Below are 20849 nucleotides of genomic sequence, written 5' to 3'. Positions count from 1 at the left end.
CCCAGGTGGAAATTCTGTAAAGTAATATATATGCCAATTATGTGACGGTCCGACCGCATTCTGTCCCCTACAACACATTTTAAACTTTTGGTGCCAGAGAGAATGACATAAGAATGTAATCAAGGTGACTAGCTTGATTGAGTTTCCGCCATGTACATCTCACTAGGTCAGGGTATTTAAGCCTCCGTATATACACTAGTTCCAATATATCCATGACATTTGGGATTTCCTTAAGTGCCTGAGGGTGATAGTTTGTAGTGTGATTTCCTTTACGGTCCATAGAGGTATTTAAAACCGTATTATAATCTCCCACCATAATAATAGTCTTGTGTTTTCAAATGTTCAAAGAAGCGTTATTTGGACCTTATAGGTTAATGAGGAGAGCATCCAGACTGGTTGCATCACTGCCTGGTATGGCAACTGCTCGGCCTCCGATCGCAAGGCACTTGATTGTATTTTTGGGTAGAGCAGACATTTCCATGTATTTGTGTTAGCTGCATGTGTGACATAACTCCACCAGTCCTATTTCTGATATAATTTACAAAGTTAATTTTTTTATATATATTTTTTAAAAGGTCAAGGTTTTTTATCAATTAGTATATTTGAGTTTAYCCACAATATTATTTATTTGTTCTGTCTTTTCTGCTGGATTAAACTGAAATTGCAACCAACTTTCTATGGCATGTTAAAAAATAATGATATTTTGGAGATTATTRTGTTTTCGAATTACCAAAAGTGAGCGGTTGTAATCTGAATAAAGGGAAAAGGCCATTCTGTAACATGGGGTGAGACATTCATACTAATTTGCTAGAGAACCAGTTCAGATTTAAGTATAACTTTTGTATGACTGATGCCTTTAGTGATACGTCTAATGCTTTAATATTTAATCATTTCTGCCCTCCGATTTCATATTCATTATATTAATAGGCCCTTTTAATTTTGTCTGGCTTGCCATTCCAAATAAAATGGAATATTTTTTGCTCATATAATTGAAAAAAAAGGTTGCTAGGTGTAGGCAAAACCATAAGCAAATAGGTTAAACTGTGATATGACTAAAAAGAGTTAATCAGGGTGATTTTTCCACAAATAGATCTTATCTATTTTTGCTAACTTTCTATAAAAATGTATTGGAGTGAGATTGAAACGAAAACATATGCTTAAAGTACTTAACGTCCTCTTTCAAAATATAGTTTGGTGAATCATGCGTGACTCCATCATTTGTAACAAGTTTCAAGAAAAAAAAATTGGTTGCATTTCTATGTTGAAGATTTAAAAATAATTTGGTGCATTTTTCCCCATATTCCATCCAGTTCACTTTATTTTTTATAATATATTACACTGGATCTTTCTTGAATAAGCTCCTCCATTTCTTTTTCCTCTAACTTATTCTGTGCCTCTATGGTACAGTTTTTATTGCTATCTATCTGTACTATTAGTCCTTCCATTTCCTTTGTTAATATAGACTCTATTTACCTAAATTGCTTTTGTTTTAGAGATGAGTACTGAATTGCATGGCCTCTAAAGGCACATTTAAAAGTGTCCCATACAATAAGGGGATCTGCTGTACCTATGTTATGTCTGAAAAAGTCAGTTAAAATTCTTCTGTCCTAGTTAAAAACAAGTTATCATCCAATAGACTTTGATTACATTTCCAATATCCTTGCCCAGGTGGAAATTCTGTAAGAGTAATATATATGCCAATTATGTGACGGTCCGACCGCATTCTGTCCCCTATCAACACATTTTAAACTTTTGGTGCCAGAGAGAATGACATAAGAATGTAATCAAGGTGACTAGCTTGATTGAGTTTCCGCCATGTACATCTCACTAGGTCAGGGTATTTAAGCCTCCGTATATACACTAGTTCCAATATATCCATGACATTTGGGATTTCCTTAAGTGCCTGAGGGTGATAGTTTGTAGTGTGATTTCCTTTACGGTCCATAGAGGTATTTAAAACCGTATTATAATCTCCCACCATAATAATAGTCTTGTGTTTTCAAATGTTCAAAGAAGCGTTATTTGGACCTTATAGGTTAATGAGCCATATCTGTTTATGGCCCAATAAACATATTTAAAATCATCCATCTACCTTGAGGATCTGTTTGTACAATTTGCACATTTGGATCAAAATGACTGTTAATTAATATGACCACACCTTTTGAGTTTCTTTGCCCATGGGAGAAATATACTTTGCCCCCCCAGTACTTTTTCCACACAACTTTATCTAAAGTTGTTGAATGAGTTTCCTGTAAACAATAGATATTATATTCCTTCTCTTTTACCCAGGTAAATACTGATCGTCTTTTCTTATTATCTGCTAAGCCATTACAATTATAGCTGGCTATACTTATTTCACCATTTACCATAATGAGATACAAGTTTCAAATCTATTTATCATAATATATGTTTATAAACTTACCATTAAAAAGTACCATAGTGATTGAGTGTCCATATAGCTATACCATGATATTTGCATTGCTACTACGTAAACCTCCAATTGGTCCCCACTATTCCACCCGCTGAAACTCCTCCCCATCCCAAGTTGGGTTGTCATCCCAGTGACCGGCAGAACCCCCCTGTTCCCCTGGATCCCAAGGCCCCCGAGAGACCGGGACCCATCCTTCGAAAAGAACACACAGTGCCACCACAGAACAGAAGCAGATCAGCCGACCAAAAGCATTTCCATCCTTGTATATAGCTATTAAAAAAATATCTTACTTTCCATAATGAACTATTAATATTTGTAATAATGTAGGTAGTTCATGCAAAGGATTGTTACCTCTTACCAGGATTGCCATTACAAAAGTTACATTTTGGCAAGAAATTATTATTTCAGCAAACAATTATTGTGATTCATCCTGTATTGTCCCTAACATCTTTATTCCCTAGCAGCAGTTGTGGGATACACACACACACACACACACACACACACACACACCACACACACACACACACACACACAACCCACACGACACACACACACACACACACACACACACCAACACACCACACACTACAACACACACAGCCACACACACACGACAACACACACACACACACCACTCCACACACACGCACACGCACACGGACACACACACCATCAACCCTTTCCCCCACAAACAACCATAAGCTCAGATGCTACAACAGTGTTACATCCCAGAGCCCAACTCAAGAAAGGACTTGCTTTACGAATTCATCATACGGTTGCAGCTGTATAAGAAATTTGAGCAAAAACTGGCAAAAATGGGGAAGAGTGTTGATTAACCATTGTCAAGTACTAGGTATGGAGATCAGATACACCCCCTTCCCCTGAAACACCACACACGCTGGTCTCCCGTCGCGACCATATTCCCAAGCATCTCTCGTGCAGTCAGACTTTGATTATTTTGTGCCACCAGGGCCACAATAGATATGTCCCTCTCTGAATGTCCAAGTGTGACCCCCTCCCGCATGGGTTACTGCAGCTAGTGTTGCCGGCACTACCCTTGAAAAGAAAAGGAGAGCCGCACACTCTAGCTCAGATGCAATAATGAATAACCCTAATATCCAACGTTTCGACAGACAAGCTGTCTTCATCAGGGTATAATGACGCCACTGCCTGGGTGGGGGCACCCCACCGGAATCCCCACCGGCTAGGTACAGGTCGTCAAGCGTTCTCATTAGCAGCTTTGAGAATTCCTTGTATATTATACTCTCCCTAAATATTACAAGTAGAGAGTTAACAGCCTCAGAAATCAGCAATTAACTGCAGCCTCAGAGACTACAACTTCGAGTGTGCCAATGAATGAGCCACGTACAGGACCACTACATACTGGCGTAGCTGAAACTCCTGCAAAGCGGGGGGGGGGTGGGGGGGGGGGGGGCACGTTGCTCTGGGGCGCATGCGCCCGGCATCTCACACCTATGTCTAAATTGTTTCAATAAATAATTGACAGTAACCTGTCACACCCTGATCTGTTTAACCTGTCTTTGTGCTTGTCTCCACACCCCACCAGGTGTCTCCCATCTCCCCTCATTATTCCCTGTGTATTTATACCTGCGTTTTCTGTTTGTCTGTTGCCAGTTCGTCTTGTCCTGTCAAGTCCTACCAGCGTGTACCCGTGTTTCCTGTGCTCTAGTTTTTGTTTTTCCCAGTTCTGACCTTTCTACCTGTCCTGATCCTGCCTGCCTTCCTGTACCTGCCTGACTCTGATTTGMATTCCGACTCTTTGCCTGCCTAGACTTACCTTTTGCCTGCCCCTTGTACTATAATAAACTCTGAGACTCGTACTATCCGCCTCCTGTGTCTGCATCTGGGTCTTAGCCTGAGCCTTGATAGTAACTCACCTAGTCAGGACTGTCTAATTGTAGTAAAATGAAGCATGTTTCTTTGAGTTGTCTGTCCTCGGATATGGAGAGCTGTGAAAGCCTGTCTGCAAACGAAGAGGTCCCAGTGAATGTTCAAAGGGGTTGCTGGCACATCCTTGTATGGAATGGGTTGTATGTGTACTTGTATACAACAATACAGTTAAAAGTCACACACAATGTAGGCTACAAAAGTATTACAACTGTAGCAGGCAAATCCTTCTCCTGGAGGTCTGCTGGGTTTGCAGGCTTCTGTTCCAGCCCAACACTAACACACATGATTCAACTTATCAGACCTAATGAGTTGATAATAATGTGTATTATTGCTGGGCTGGAATAGAAGTCTGCTCACCCAGTAGATCTGGGAGTGGAGCAAGGTTGGCCACCTCTGGGATGAACTTTTTAGTTCACCCGAAATTAAGCTTTAGTAATAATAGCCTAATTACTAAAACGGGTAACATTTACAAACGAGTTAGCTTATTTGTGCATTTTGAAATTAAATGCTGATTCATTGAAGTGGTTATAAAGATGTTTCAAGATTAACTAGTGTCAATGTTCATGAATCACAGATCACAATTCTGCACTAAAAAAGGTGTGAAGGGGATCTGTCTCTAACTTGTCTGAGTTTTTGTGTTGCTTCCTCAAATGAACATCACCTTTTTGTCCAGTTGTGAGCTCTCCAATCTGTTTCAATTGATTTTCACTGTCTCAGGATATCATCCATGTGAATCCATGTAGCAGCTCATCATAATGACATGCATCACTAACGCAGCCACAGGCCTACTGTACGATGGCATTAGTGGCCTTATGGGCTTGTGCGATGCGTCCCTTGTCATTGTACATCTGAAGCAGAAAATYGCTAAACTCACACATCATTTCCATGTTGTTGAGCTAGCTATATGTTCTCAACTTAACATGATAAAGGTAGATAATGTAAATGAGGCTATCCATAAGCCAGATTTTCTACATTAATTTTCTGACATATGAAATAGTTTAGTGCAAATCCAACCCTTGTATTCTAGGTACAGTACCACACATGAAAATAAGGAGCTGACAATTTGTAGGTTAATTAGAAATGTCAAAAAGGAAAGTAATGGGGCATGGGAGCGTTGTAATTCTACCTTGTTCATTTGCTGAGAATGATTTTAGAATACAGAGACAAAATCAGAAGGTATGGAGGAGGATTGCAGAGTTGTGTTGATGGTGGGTYAAGAGAGATTTGCACAACAATGGTTTACAACTCAAAGCCACAATTTCCTTTATGCAAAGTACCCATTCATTTTACCTGTAGGCCTATGTGTTTTACAGGAAGTGAGCTATAATCCTCAATGTCATGACACAGGTATAATGAAAGAGCCATAAGATATGACAATCATTACGTTAAGATACCATAATCCAATTGGTAGCATATCACATGGGAAATTCATGCTTAGTGTTTCATTCACAATGTTATAATGTGTGTTCCTGTAATTTGCATAAAGTAGAGCAGAGCTTAACTATTTCTACAGCTCCGCCAGTAGGTTTCTCGCCGCTCACCTTCCCACAATCCCCTGTGCATTGCTCCGTGTGCCCCTGTTGAAAATGAATGGGGGCGGAACTTTGTCTGACGAATTCGGAAGTGGTGAAAACGATACGTAATTAGCCTATTTTTATAATTAGCCTATTTCTAACGGGGCGATGGCAGCCCGCCTCGGCCTCTTTACTTAATTGACTATCAGGTTAAAAAAAGGTAGGTGAATCAGGTCGGACTCAGATGGAGAGTGAGTGTGATGGCCTGCCGGACCAATGGTGGAAGCAGAAGCATTGTGCGATTCTCTTGGCGTGAGTACAGTTGGTGAGAATGAGTGGACGATGGTGAAGAACAGTGGAGTAGAAAGGGCTAAAGTTGGAAATGAACAGCAGTTTATGGTTGGAGAGCGATTCACGAGCAAGGATAGTTTTTTGGGTGACCCGTTTGCGGTCTCGAAGATGGCGATGGACGAATTGGGTATAGGGGAATCTGTCAGAGTGACCTGGAGCGGTTTGATGTTGTTTTCGTGTGTGTCAAAAGTGCAAAATGAGAAAGCTCTGTGGCTCTACAAGATGTCGACAAATGATGTGGAAAGCTATGATTTTCAGAGTAGGGCACCGGTTAAAGGTGTCATCTCTGGTGTCTCGTTGGACATAGAGGCTGTGTGGTTCAGGGATAACATTCCAGGAGTGGTAGACGCACGTCGCTTGAATCGAATGATAGGTTTTTACTGTCGTTTGAGGAAGTGGTTCTCCCGAATTACGTTAAACTTGGTTAAATTACGTTAAATTACGTATGTGAGATGTGCAGTGAGACCATATGTACAGAAGCCACTGTAGTGTTACAATTGTAAAAAGTTTGGACACGTGGCAAGTGTTTGTCGAAGGAATAAATACGTAGCAGTTGAAGAGTCAGATGAAGCATGTTGTTGTAATTGTGATGGGAATCACGTTCCCGAGTTCCCAGAATGCCCTGTAAGGATGAAGGAGGTGGCAGTAGCAGGATCAGGGCCATCCAACAGGTCTCCCATGTGGAGGAAGTGAAAATCGCTGAAGGACTAAGTAGAGATGAGATGATAGTGGATGTCCCACAGTCTGCAGTGAATGCCGTGCAGGAGAAGGATTCCCACACACTAACAGTGAAGAAGGTGGACTTTGTTGTGTTTATACCGCAAGTGATAAATTGCACTAGTCAAACTATTTTATTTTTGGGGGTTTGTTTTTGTTTTTGTTTTTGGTAATTAGTATGAATTTATTCATCCAAAACATATTTGGAAACATTAGGCTTAACATGAGAAAATGACAACCAAATAAAAATAATCATGCATCCATTAAAGCAAAGCTATAGGCTACTGCAGCACCAGCACCACATCATCTGACAGCCTATCGATAGGTAGCAAAGTAGACGCCGCAATTTCAGAACCATGAACAGCGATCGGTAGTATATACAGTTGAAGTCAGAAGTTTACATACACCTTAGCCAAATACATTTCAACAACTACTGACATTTAATCCTAGTAAAAATTCCCTGTCTTAGGTCAGTTAGGATCACCACATTATTTTAAGAATGTGAAATGTCAGAATAATACAGATTTTTTTTTATTTCAGCTTTCATTTCTTTCATCACATTCCCAGTGGGTCAGAAGTTTACATACACTCAATTAGTATTTGGTAGCATTGCCTTTGAATTGTTTAAATTCGGTCAAACGTTTCGGGTAGCCTTCCACAGCTTCCCACAATAAGTTGGGTGAATTCCTCTGCCATTCCTCCTGACAGAGCTGGTGTCAGGTTTGTAGGCCTCCTTGCTCGCACACGCTTTTTCAGTTCTGCCCACAAATTTTCTATAGGATTGAGGTCAGGGCTTTGCGATGGCCACTCCAATACCTTGACTTTGTTGTCCTTAAGCCATTTTGCCACAACTTTGGAAGTATGCTTGGGGCATTGTTCCATTTGGAAGACCTGACTTGACTGTCTGAGGATGTTGCTTAATATATCCACATAATTTTCTTTCATTATGATGCATCTATTTTGTGAAGTGACCCAGTCCCTCCTGCAACAAAGCACCCCCACAACATGATGCTGCCACCCCGTGCTTCACGGTTGGGATGGTGTTCTTCAGCTTGCAAGCCTCCCCTTTTATCAAACATAATGATGGTCATTATGGCCAAACAGTTCTATTTTGTTTCATCAGACCAGAGGACATTTCTCCAAAAAGTACGATCTTTTGTCCTCATGTGCAGTTGCAAACTGTAGTCTGGCTTTTTTATGGCGGTTTTGGAGCAGTGGCTTCTTCCTTGCTGAGCGGCCTTTCAGGTTATGTCGATATAGGACTCGTTTTACTGTGGATATGATACTTTTGTACTTTTTCTCCAGCATCTTCACAAGGTCCTTTGCTGTTGTTCCGGATTGATTTGCACTTTTTCACCAAGAACGTTAATCTCTAGGAGACAGAACGCGTCTCCTTCCTGAGCGTATGATGGCTGCGTGGTCCCATGGTGTTTATACTTGCGTACTATTGTTTGTACAGATGAACGTGGTACCTTCAGGCGTTTGGAAATTGCTCCAAGGATGAAACAGACTTGTGAAAGTCTACAATTTTTTTTTTAGGTCTTGGCTGATAAATTTTGATTTTTCCCATGATGTAAAGCAAAGAGGCACTGAGTTTGAAGGTAGGCCTTGAAATACAATCTAGAGGAAAAAGAACCGCACACCTATTTAGGCGAGGTGCTGGCTAGCGGAGTGGAAAACTTGACAATAAAGGAGAGCCGCACACTCTAAGCGCTCAGATGCAAAAATATGTCTTTGAAATACATCCACAGGTACACTCCAATTGACTCAAATAATCAGAGCTTCTAAAGCCATGACATCATTTTCTGGAATTTTCCAAGCTGTTTAAAGGCACAGTCAACTTAGTGTATGTTAACTTCTGACCCACTGGAATTGTGATACAGTGAATTATAAGTGAAATAATCTGTCTGTAAACAATTGTTGGAAAAATGACTTGTGTCATGCACAAAGTAGATGTCCTAACAGACTTGTCAAAACTATAGTTTGTTAACAAGAAATTTGTGGAGTGTATGTAAACTTCCGACTTTTTAGGGGGGGGGGGGGGGGGGGGCCCGCAAACTCAGACTTCGAGGAGGTCCAGAGGAACTGTTCTATGCCATTGTCACTACAATACAGAAGTTTCAATACTGTAAAATACAATACACAATATGTAGTTCACTACTCCAACACTGAAGACTGGCTGCGTTACAAGTGTTACCAGTTTGGAGTTTTGAACTAAGAGTTTTGAAAATTCACCACACACTAATTAAGAACAAATTGTGATTTACAATGATGGCCTGTTGTGTGTGTGTGTGTGTGTGTGTGTTTCATAGTGATAGCAAGGAGGGCTGCTCTGCTCCTTCATCTCCCACTTATGTGTCAACATCAAACATGGTCTCTCTCTCCAGCTCCTTACCTAGGTCTATGGGCGGATTGAGCTCACACATAAAAGGAAGTTTTTCTTCCCCAGAGGTAGAAACACTGGAAACAAAAACAGTGCAGGACTCAGGACACAATACATCTTTAATTCTGTCAGTTCTTTGTTCAGGTGTTGTGTATTTCTTCCAAAGGGTGGGGAGAGGAGAGGGAGCTCATTCCTTCCTGTGTATCCTAGTTGTAGTGATCCTCTCAGTCTGTGAAGGCCAAATCCAATCTTTTGTGTTATTCTAACCTTCTGAACCTCCTCCCCAGGGGTGTAAACTGACAATCCAAATACATTTAAGAGCAACGCTCCACTATACTAGTGTCACGCCCTGACCATAGTAAGCTGTTTATTCTCTGTGTTGGTTGGGGCGTGATAGTGACTAGGGTGGGTCATCTAGGTGTTTTGTAATTCTATGTTGGCCTGGTATGGTTCCCAATCAGAGGCAGCTGTTTATCGTTGTCTCTGATTGGGGATCATATTTAGGTAGCCATTTCCCCATTTCTATTCATGGGATCTTGTCTATGTTTAGTTACCTGTCAGCACTATTTGTATAGCTTCACGTTTCGMTCGTTGATTTTGTTGTTTTTTGTTCAGTGTTCAGTCATTAAAAGAGAATGTACGCATACCACGCAGCGCCTTGGTCCATTCCATACGATGATCGTGACAACTAGATTATAGAAATCAATGAAAGAGAACACTTTGATAAACCTCAAGTGGTAAGTGTGCTTTCGGAGACGTGACAATACTTCAAAAATGTGTATAACAAATATATGCATATTTTGTGACAAAGATCACAACATTCGTACTAACAGCAACTACTGTATATCCCCTCTTGCAATGAGATAACCAGTTAAGAGTTATCGCAATATCATTTCAAATGGGGAAATGTAGGTTAGTTACCATAACATGACATGCCCACCCACATACTGTAACATCAGCTTCATCTGACTCCATACCTCAGAATATATGACAGAACAGAGGGTTTAAGAGCCTGGCTTCCAGCAATAATCTAACTGCTTAATGGAAACCCTTCACAGTCAGCAGCAACAGCAGAACTACAGCAATAGAGGAGGTCTGGGTCACAGGTCAACAGCCACATATTCAACCAGCTTTCGCGCCATTGCATCAAAGCTTCGCTCTGTTCTAAGAGGATACAAAACAGAGTAGTGAGGTTACACAGGAAGCCACCAACCGTATGTGTAATGGCAATCCATTATGCAATCAAGAGAAGTTATGCAACGAGGGTAACGAAGGGTTAATCAGCCATCATGCCACTCCATCAAGCAATGTCACAGAAATGCCTCCACACATGGCAACAGCACAGCATCCGTTGCTATCGGAGCCCTGGAATGAGTGCATGGGCTGAGAAGGGGAGAGAGGTGTGTGTGTGTGTTTGTGTTTGTATGAGGGTTTTAACACAGGCCAGCCTAATGGCATCTCACCAACAGTGGGCTAAGCTCACACTGAAACCTCCAGCACTCACGCCCACTAACAACCAGAGTAGATGTCAGGTACGTTATGCAAAATAACTATCATGAGAGAGAGAGAGAGACAGAATGAGGAGAGACAGAGAAAGAGGGGTGTAGAGATAGAGAGGGATAAAGGAGAAAAATAGAGAAAGAATGAGGAGAGAGAGGATTTGAGAGAGGGGGAGAGAGAAAAGCCACTGAGCTATAATGGAAGATTATCCTACTATCTCGGGGTCCTGTGTGGCTCAGTTGGTAGAGCATGGCGCTTGCAACACAAAGGTTGTGGGTTCGATACCCACAGGGGACCATTTATGCACTCACAACTGTAAATTGCTGTAGATAAGAATCTGCTGAATGACTCAAATGTAATTAAACAAAGGACCAGGAAGTGGTGCTGATTTGTTCTTTACCCAACCAGATGGTCTCTTGGGAAAAGATGCTGAGCTCAGTTGGTAGAGCATGGCACTTGCAACACTAAGGTTGTGGGTTTGATTCCCACGGGGGACCAGTACGAGAGAAAAAAAAGTATGAAAATGTATGTACTCATTACTGTAAGTCGCTCTGGATAAGAGCATCGGCTACATGACTAAAATGCTAATGTAGAAAAAATTGAAACCTCCAGCAACTCAATTTAATTTCAGATCCGTTTCCTTAGCTGGCTGTGGTTCAGCCAATTAATATAGGGCAAATATGATAAGTAAGAACCATATTTCTGTGTAATCCCACTCAGTAATGAGATGAGCCAGGTCACATAAATATCTCTCACAGTAACACACTAATGAATACAGAGCTGGGGCCCTCAGAATATCCTTCCTCCAATTTGTTTTTAAGAGACTTTTTAAAGATTTATGAGAATCGTAGAACATCATTAGCATTATCATGACATAATTAATCTGATTAATAACCCCCACCTGGTGGGWTTGAGGTTAATGAATGAATCTTTAATTTGTTACATCTAATCTTCCATTTAATTAAAGTTGTGTGCCCAGGGCTAATATAACGATTCTTGATTACCATCAACTGTTTTCAGATCGGGGTAGTCATAGCGTGACAAGCTAATGAATTGTCCTCCTATAACACTTCCACCTCGGTTTCAGATACATGGGGTAGGCAACCTGACTCACTAAATTATTCATAGATTTACCCTTTTTTGCTTGGTGTTAAGCGATGACAACATGCCTATTTTGTAGGAGTGTAGACACAGACAGTCACTTTAACTCCAATCCAGTCAGACAGAAAATGTACAGAAATTGGTCCCAGATGGGTTTAACCCAACATGCGACCGGTACACCACAACAGTGTGTGGTTTGCCATTAAGAGCAGAAGAAGTCACAGTTTAGAATCATAAAACTGGGTTTCTAAGCATTTAAACAACTGGATCTAGACTGAAAGACAAGATAACAATAACTAAGAGACATCTTAAACTGAGTTTATACTCAGAGGATGGCAAACTGTGGTTGAGAGAGATAAACCTCAGTGAATGACAGGTAATCTAAGTTCTCTGAGGTGCAAGCCGTGCCAATTTTGTCTGTGMGGTTATCAGTGTCAGTGTAAACAAGGGACACTCATGGTGAAATCCCATGCATGTCACCAGAGTCTACGCTGGCATTAGCCAGGATCATTACTCAGCATGTGACAAATTAAGACATATCTTGGCACAACAGAGGCAGATAAGCCTTTAAAACTCACTTAACAGGCATGATAAACCCTGCAATATTGCTCACGGGCAACCCGAGTACTCATTCTRTGTCACTGGAGGCCCTGGGTTGAAGATTTGTGCTGTGTTTGCCGGTGAAGTTTCTCTGGATTAAAGTCGAAGGGCAGAGAGAGAGAGAGATACACTGCTGGATGACAGTGACCTGTGAAGATGAGAGCTTTGTGAATAATTCATAGACAGGCGAAGTCGGCCATGCATGCATGGGTGGACTAGGGTAAAGCCAACCTTGGAGAAATCGGAGAGCTTCCTCCTCCACTACGCCATTGCCCTCCACATGAGTGGGCACTGGAGGCTGGAGCAGAGCCTCAGTCCAACCATGACCATCAGACGCAGTCACTCACAAACCCAACAATCAGTCCCGCTATCTGGAGACTTCAGGTTCTTCTAACAAGTCAAACTTTTCTCAAGTTCACTGCCCTTCTTCAGTTACTTGTGTTGACACTTTCATAACGGTCAAGACTTGAGACAGGACAGAATCATGAAGCTATTGTCTTACGTTCTCTTTAAAACGGGAAGCGTTAAATAGAAAAGTAGTCACAACTCTGCTAAGCAGGGGGAGTAGCTAGCTAGCCAAGCTTAAAGCCAAATGCTAGTAGTGCTTGTAGACAAGTCCCCCAAGTTCAGGCCTAACTTCCTACCCTGAACCTCCTTTAAAAGACTGACGTCGTGTTTCAGGTTACTTGGGTCCAAAAGGAAGACCCTCGGGAGCAGAGAGCCGTGTGTAAATGCATCAGCAGGTCTACGTCTTCCCCTCCCATCCCTCCTCATACTCTCAGAGCTGGAGACTGAGGCCCTCACCCCTGCATGAACCTGGACTTCTGATCAGGAGGAGAGAACAGCAGCACTCCAACACTAAACAGAATTTCCATCAACCTTTAGTTCCAAACCCATTTACAGAATCGAAATCTAAAAGGACAATTAGGGACTTCTTAATCGCCATTATCTTGATTCTGTGATACTAGAATTTGGATAATTGTGATTCATTAATGCATCATCTGTACAGTAATAGCCACAGCTAAATGAGCTGGCCATTCATTTTCATTAACTTGAATGAAAATGGACTATAGAAACACAACACTGCTGCCTGCTTTCTGTTGTCCATAATTTGAAGCTAAATATAAGGACAAGTAATGATCAAATCACCTCCAACACGACAGAGGCAAAATATGATGTTTCCACAACAAACGTTCATAATTATGAGAGCCACCATCACAGTACACCTGCTAACTCCACCTGCTATCAGCGCAAACACATCTGGCAGTGTAATTTGCCTTGGCAGCGATTCAATATAAACCTTGAGGGGAACATTTCTTACTTTTCTATTAGCCTTTCCCTGCAGTTATTAATCAAGTGCCAGACACAAATCAGAAGCCATCATGCACAGCGCTTCCTAAGGATGACCGAGGGGGAGATGGCACTGCTGTGCCTGTGACAGACAACGGGAGGGGGGATATCAGCCACACGGTGGAGATGAGAAAAGCCACTGGTTCCGGGGGATTCGGAGACTGGGAGACCACTCTCTCTGCAGGGGCTGTGGCCAGTATGAAAATCAGCAACGAGGACGTTGATCGTGGGAAAGCGGTAGAATGGTAGGCACACCGGGTCCTCTAGGGAGGGATGGATGATCCTTCAGGAGACGTTTTAAGTCATCCCTGACAATCCCCAGCCTCCGTTAAGTGCCTTCCTTTTRCATATAGCAGGAAAACAGTGCTAGACTTCTGAAGTGTCCCGGGGACAACAACACAGCTGGTAAGTAAGGAACACCTATGGTTTCTTTATGGTCTAACGGGAGAGGAAGTAGACGTCTTAATCTGTAGAAAACAGATATAACATATAACTTACCTTACACACAGTACCACACTCTCATTGTGAAGCTGAGAATTAATTGTATTGAAGAAACCTTACATATTAGAAGAAAACCAGTCAGGCCTGTAGAACTCTCTTTCAACTGAGAGTAGGCAGCTTGGAGAAACTGCACTACTAGTTCAGTGCCTCACACAGACTACTGTAGATCCACTGGCCTCAGATCTCAAATCCAAATGCTGGAGAATCTCAGTCCTTTGCAGGCGAGATATCTTCAAATGTACTTCAGTTCGTCCAACTGCGAGACACAATGGAACTCTAAAGCTTGGTCAAAGAGCACTTGGCCTGAGTAACCAGTTGCTGTTGTTTCGCTGTAAACCCCTCTCACAAAGAGGACAACTTAGTGACAACAGAGGCAGATCCTAGAGGTGCATTGAAGTCAGTGATTTTTACGATCACAAAACTTTGGAAGGTGAAATCTACTCCCAGTGATGTACGGATGGCGACTTAAGGTTTGATCTATGGGAAGGGAAAAAACTTTTTTCTTGACAGTTGCTTGGCCACAACAGTTCTGGCAGTCCTTCATGGATAAAATCCAGGTCCACTTTTGAGAGTCCTTTTGTGTTCAAAACATATCCAGAAAAGACAGATGCGGCAGCTTCATTCGCTTGGAAATTACAAAGAAAGATTGAGTTGAAATGACATGGTCATCTCTTGGCTCAAGTAACCTCCTCCAGTCACGAAAATAAGCATTGTGTGGCTCTGCTGGAATTAGAACATATTTTTGGTGACTATGCTTGTGCCCCATTCACCCTCGGCGTCCTCAAATTTTTCAAAGTAGTTTTCTCGACTTGTTTTCTTGTTTGGTTTAGTTTTTTCGCGTTGAAGCATAGTTCCTACACCCTGGGTATTTTTGATTTCCTTAGCGCAAAGCTGAGCAAACAGACAAAGGGAGCTGCGATAGAACCCTGCCAAGTCTTGCCTGGCTTTTTTCTCTTCCCCTCCTCTCCCTCTCTCTCGACATGGCAACCTTCCCGAGATGCCTTGGCGGGGTTCCAACATGTCTGTCTGAGTACCCCCCAAACACCCACCCTCCCCCCGAAATAAAACCGTTGATTTGGGCAAATTGATCAAAACGAATCTCAGATTAATTTCTGAGCTACGCCATTCGACCACTTCCTTCATCTCTGGCATCTCCCCTCTCCCGCCCCCCACCCAGATGCACACAGACACGTGTGGTACTTGGAATCCTTGCCAGCCAATACCTCCCAATGCCTACCCACACACCCCCTTAACCTCTCCATACCCCCACCACAGCCCATTCCCCTCTCCCCTCTCCTTCCCACCCTCACCCAAGCAAGTCACGCAGGGAGTTCCTCCATGTCTCTCTCGATGAGACTCCCCAAAAATGTCTCTGGGATGTCTTTACAAGACCTGAAGCAGCTTCGCTTTTTCAATGCCGGGGTAGTCTATTCACCATGTGCCAAGGCACAGCATCTCCCGCCATTCTGAGGGGGCACCTCAGTGCCCACATCGCTGGTGCCAACTCACCACTGCCTGCCTCCATGTTCACACCATCCAGTAGCACATAGCCACAACCCCCAGCCCACGCAACAGCCTAGCATGGTGGAATTTGGACTGGCAGATGCAGGAGTGATCCTATAGGGAATAAATAAGACGCACAGCAAAACAGAGGCTGTTGATTGGCTGTCGATTTCTCTTAAAGCCATTTTGCTACTTTATTAATTCATGGCTTTCCCCGACAGTTTGGGATATTAGATTAAAATGGATTTTAAACCATGTAGCTCGTAGACTACAATAAATGTTTACATAAGGTAAAATCGTAAGATCTTCTTATATCCATTAACTGACTAGAGGTGATGCAGCAGGTTTTTTATTTAGTGAGGTGGAGGTCATATATATGTGCTGACTTACACTTTGCAACAATGCAACGGATTATTCCTGATTATGAAAGAAAACTGAAAACACAATCTACAACAAACAGTCCAAGTCRATCAGTATCCCTATCTATTCTAGAAGAGGACTGTGGATGGATGGTACAGCATACACCTTACACAATCACATCATTTGGAATGACCACATAAATCAAGATTGACCCCTATTCTATTTCACTGGAAGCTGCTCTACACAGAACTAGAGCCATCTGTGATCTGCAAAATATAAAATACGCAGTCACATGCCTGTCAGCATCTACTGGGATTTGGATGAATTTCACCATGTCCATAAGTAAATAACCATTTCACTGTCCATAAAATGCATAACAGATACCATGGCTACTCTCTTATCCAGGACATCATAATCCTGCAGGGCAATAAATGAATCCACTTCATTCTGTCTCTGACCCTTCGTTCCTCTTTCCTCACTGTTCCAACGCCCCGTCATGTGTGACCTTCAGAGGGCTAGCAGCAACATCAGGATGCCTTAACAGAGCGAGCAGAGCCACGTGCAGTGGTGTGGTGCCTGTCTGTGTAGCTGTGCGTGCGTCTCCTGGCAACCTGCCAGCCCCGTGGTGCAGTGATGTTGCCATAGGGCTGGGACTGGGGAGGGAGACCAGGGCTGTATGGGGCTGGTAATCAGACCACTGCAGTCCTGCGGGGTGGATCCCTTCGTGCCATTGCACACAGTGCCCATGTGAGCCGCATCTCAAGCAGCCTTCAGCCAGGCCTTTTACCTTTTACTTGCCCTCTCTCTTACACACACACACACACACACACACACACACACACACACACTTATTTGGGGCAATTCTGAAGAAAAGTGAAATGCAGTTTACGATTTGACAGTATAACTAGGTGTTGTGTTAGACATCCACTCAGGTGGGTCCCATTTCTAAGAAATCTGCAGGACTCGAGACAAATTACTGTTATCATTTTCCCTTCCTATGTTGACAGGAACCAAGCAACACAAGGTACTGCAATTGTTTTTTCTCTCTTGCCTTTTCCTTGCGATCGATGTTTGATGTCATGCGGCGAGCTCCTAGTGCTCTCTCTCTTTGCCTACAGTGCAAAAGCTAGTAGGCTACATGTTTTCATTCTCATCACTGCAGACCGCACCCCTCTAACCTTCAAATGTTATGTAACTCAACTTGTGTCAGCCATTCCCCTCAAACTGAAAGTTTTGCCTTTTTCCATCCTCTGAGAGTCAGACAAGAAATACAATTAATCTTTAATCTAAATGGAGTGTTGGAGACAGCATCTTTCTTTAGACATAAATAAAGGTCACATAAATAAAAAATGTACTAAGTCAGTTAAGAACAAATTCTTATTTACAATGACGGCCTACCCCGGCCGAACCCGGGCCAAATGTGCACTGCCCTATGGGACTCCCAATCACGGCCGGATGTGATACAGCCTGGATTCTAACCAGGAACTGTAGTGACACCTCTTTCACTGAGATAGTGCCTTAGACCGCTGTGCCACTCGGGAGCCCCTGAAAACATTATTTTTGCACCACTGACTTTAAACTAGCACAAATTCCCCCAAGCGAGTCAAGTTCTTGCCAGTTGGATAGAATGCATATTCAATCACTTTAAGGGCAGTGAGATCCAATAGAAATATCCTTGGTATAAGGCCTACATAATTGCAGGATTAACAGTAATATGCACTACAATTTTCCAGCCTTTATTATTATTATTATTTATTTTTATTTATTTATTTTTACAAATGATTAGCTTTGGAACAGGTTGCCTTAATCAGAGGTGTGTGTGTGTGTGTGATGTCAACTTCAATGGGGTAGGAACGTCCCAAGGAACCCGGATTGCACGGACCTTTCTTGAACAGTTTAATAGCAGCGAGATGTGAATATACGCATGCGCAATATGGAGGTTTCAGTGACAAAACAAAGCCTCTGCAGCGCTTCAAAGTCATAGCAGGGCAGAAGTGTAMTCAATTCGTGCAACACATTAGTATGTCGGCTACACAGTCGTACGACAAGTGCTTGTTGATATAAATATCAACTGTACACGCTTTGTGTTTTGAATGTTTACATAATTAGGCCAACTTACAGTTCCTACGGGTGTTTTGCTAAGCAACTAGGTATGTAGGCTAGCTACTATAGGCTATGGCTACCGAGCCTAGGACACCATGCGACACAGACACACACAGGGAAAGTCATCCTACCTGATACTTTTAAACTTTCACTTCTCCCGGGTAGAGCGGTCTCTGGAGTCGGCATCTGTGTTTTGGAAGAGATAWCTCCCATTCTACTGTGGGTAAAATGACGCCAAATCAAACGGAGTCGAGTCGTTACGACTATTGAGCTCAGCGGTTGCAGTCGTACGGACACAAACTAGCCGAGCCTTCTTACTTTCCTACATAACAACTTGTGTAACGCGCCAGTTTTCATGTTTATAATCTACAATTGGCAGAGCACAGCCTATTACCAAACCTGCACAAAATTATATATTTGATTTAGCTATAGGCCTAAGTAATTAAAGCAAATGTAATAATGATTAAATGTAGTTTGCATTAACAAATATATAGGGCTATAGGCTGAAAGACCTATGAATGCCAAAACCTTCGCCTATATGAAATGTTGAGGTAAATTATGTCATTATCAGGATATAATTAAGCAATAAGGCACGAGGTGTGGTATATGACCAATATACCACAGCTATCCAGGAGTGCCTGGATACAGCCCTTAGCTGTGATATATTGGCCATATACCACAAACCACTGAGGTGCCTTATTGCTATTACAAACTGGTTACCAACGTAATTAGAGCAGTAAAATTACATGTTTTGTCATACCGGTGGTATATGGTCTGATATACCACGGCTGTCAGCCAATCAGCATTCAGGGCTCGAACCACCKAGTTTATAATGGAAACAATCATTTGTGTAGCCAATCATGTTTCAGCCTTGATACATTGTAACATTAGTAAAACAACGCATTGTAACCATATTTCGAGACACAAGTCAGGTTCTGGTAGTTTCGGTGAACTAGAATAACGAAATGCATGACCTGACAAAATATAGCCATTCCAAAAAAAAATACATTTGCCCTCCTTTTCTTTTAAACATTCTGTTATTTTCTGAATCAGGCTTTGACTATTTTGTCATGGTCCATTTTATGAAATAAGCATGTTGCCAGAGTTGAACCATTGCATTTTTTTATAGCTTGTTGCATTATTAAATAGTTTTAAAATAGTTATTATTAATAAATAAAGAATGGAATACATTGGGGAAAATGTCCTATCTGTTAATTTCTCAGGCAACATTTGCTGATAAAAAATAAGTCTGTCAAGTCCGTTATTAACAAAGTTACTCAAATGAATATGAAAGAGGTTTACGCAAGTTTGAATTAAAAAGGATTTGCCTCTTCAAGTGTGGAGAAACTCGAATCTAGCTTTTGGTTCAAGGCCCTTGCACACAGCGCTGTTCCGAGGGGCTTTGGGTACCATGCCTGAGCAGGCAACTAACATTGCCATTTAAAAAGATTTGTGTAAACTAGTTTTCAGCAGATAAATGTGCAATAATCTGGAGTTAAAGCAAACAGCTGTGAATGAGTTTAGATCATGGATAAACTTCAATTGTATTTTGAATTTATTGTTGGCCTTTTTCGAAAATCTGCATTTTTTTGGACAAGATTTCTCTGCAACAGACTCGAATGTTATAGGCATAGGGATACACGTCAAATAAATCAAATTGTATTGGTCGCATACACATTCTTATCAGATGTTTTTGCGGGTGTAGAGAAATGATTGTGTTCCGAGCTCCAACAGCGCAGTAATATCTAACAATACACACGAATATAAAAAGTAAAAGAATGGAATTAAGAAATATTAGGTCGAGCAATGTCGGAGTCCGGAGTGTGTGTATATATATATATATATATGTATATATATATATGTGTATGTGTGTGTACCGCAATAGTTAAATAGGATAGGCCTTGACTAGAATACAGTATATCAGTATATATATATATATGAAGTATGTATGTATGTGTACCGCAATAGTTAAATAGGACAGGCCTTGACTAGAATACAGTATATAKATATGAAGTGGATAAAACTGTATGTAAACATTATTTAAAGTGGCCATTGTTCCATTATGACTATGTACATAGGGCAGCAACCTCTAAGGTGCATGGTAGAGTAACCCGGTGGTAACCTGACAATGAATAAAGTTCAGTCCAGGGTACTGGGCGGAGGCCGGCTAGTGGTGACTATTTAACAGTCTGATGGCCTTGAGATATAAGCTGTTTTTCAGTCTCTAAGGTCCCAGCTTTGATGCACCTGTACTGACATCTCCTTCTGGATGGTAGCAGGGTTAGCAAGACGTGGCTCGGGTGGCTGAGGTCCTTGATGACGTGCCTAGTTAATGGAAGATTGGTGTGTTGTTAATTCCTATAGGCCTAAATCTATAGTCCGATACACTCAGGCAATTTATCTAATGTGGAAATCCACAAATAATACATAAAAAAATGTATTAAAACATACATAAGTTTGATCCAACACAATCACGTGAGAACAATTTGTTTACGGAAGTCATATAGTTGGTTATAGATACTTG

General features: G+C 41.8%; 1 protein-coding gene across 1 annotated transcript in view; it reads right to left on the bottom strand.

Annotated features, from left to right (window-relative positions):
* The window catches only part of msraa (methionine sulfoxide reductase Aa), a 132362-nt gene extending 113721 nt beyond the window's left edge, over window positions 1–18641 (bottom strand). Inside the window, exon 1 of the mRNA XM_023974562.3 lies at window positions 18457–18641. Within this exon, the coding sequence (XP_023830330.1) occupies window positions 18457–18538 (82 nt within the window). The 5' untranslated portion in view covers window positions 18539–18641. The remainder of the gene's footprint in view (window positions 1–18456) is intronic.
* Between the last annotated feature and the right edge of the window lie 2208 nt (window positions 18642–20849).

This window comes from Salvelinus sp. IW2-2015, linkage group LG28 (genome assembly GCF_002910315.2).
Source record: "Salvelinus sp. IW2-2015 linkage group LG28, ASM291031v2, whole genome shotgun sequence".
Lineage (NCBI taxonomy): Eukaryota > Metazoa > Chordata > Actinopteri > Salmoniformes > Salmonidae > Salvelinus > Salvelinus sp. IW2-2015.
The sequence above is the reverse complement of the archived record's forward strand: the minus strand, read 5'-3'. Positions and strand labels throughout refer to the sequence as shown.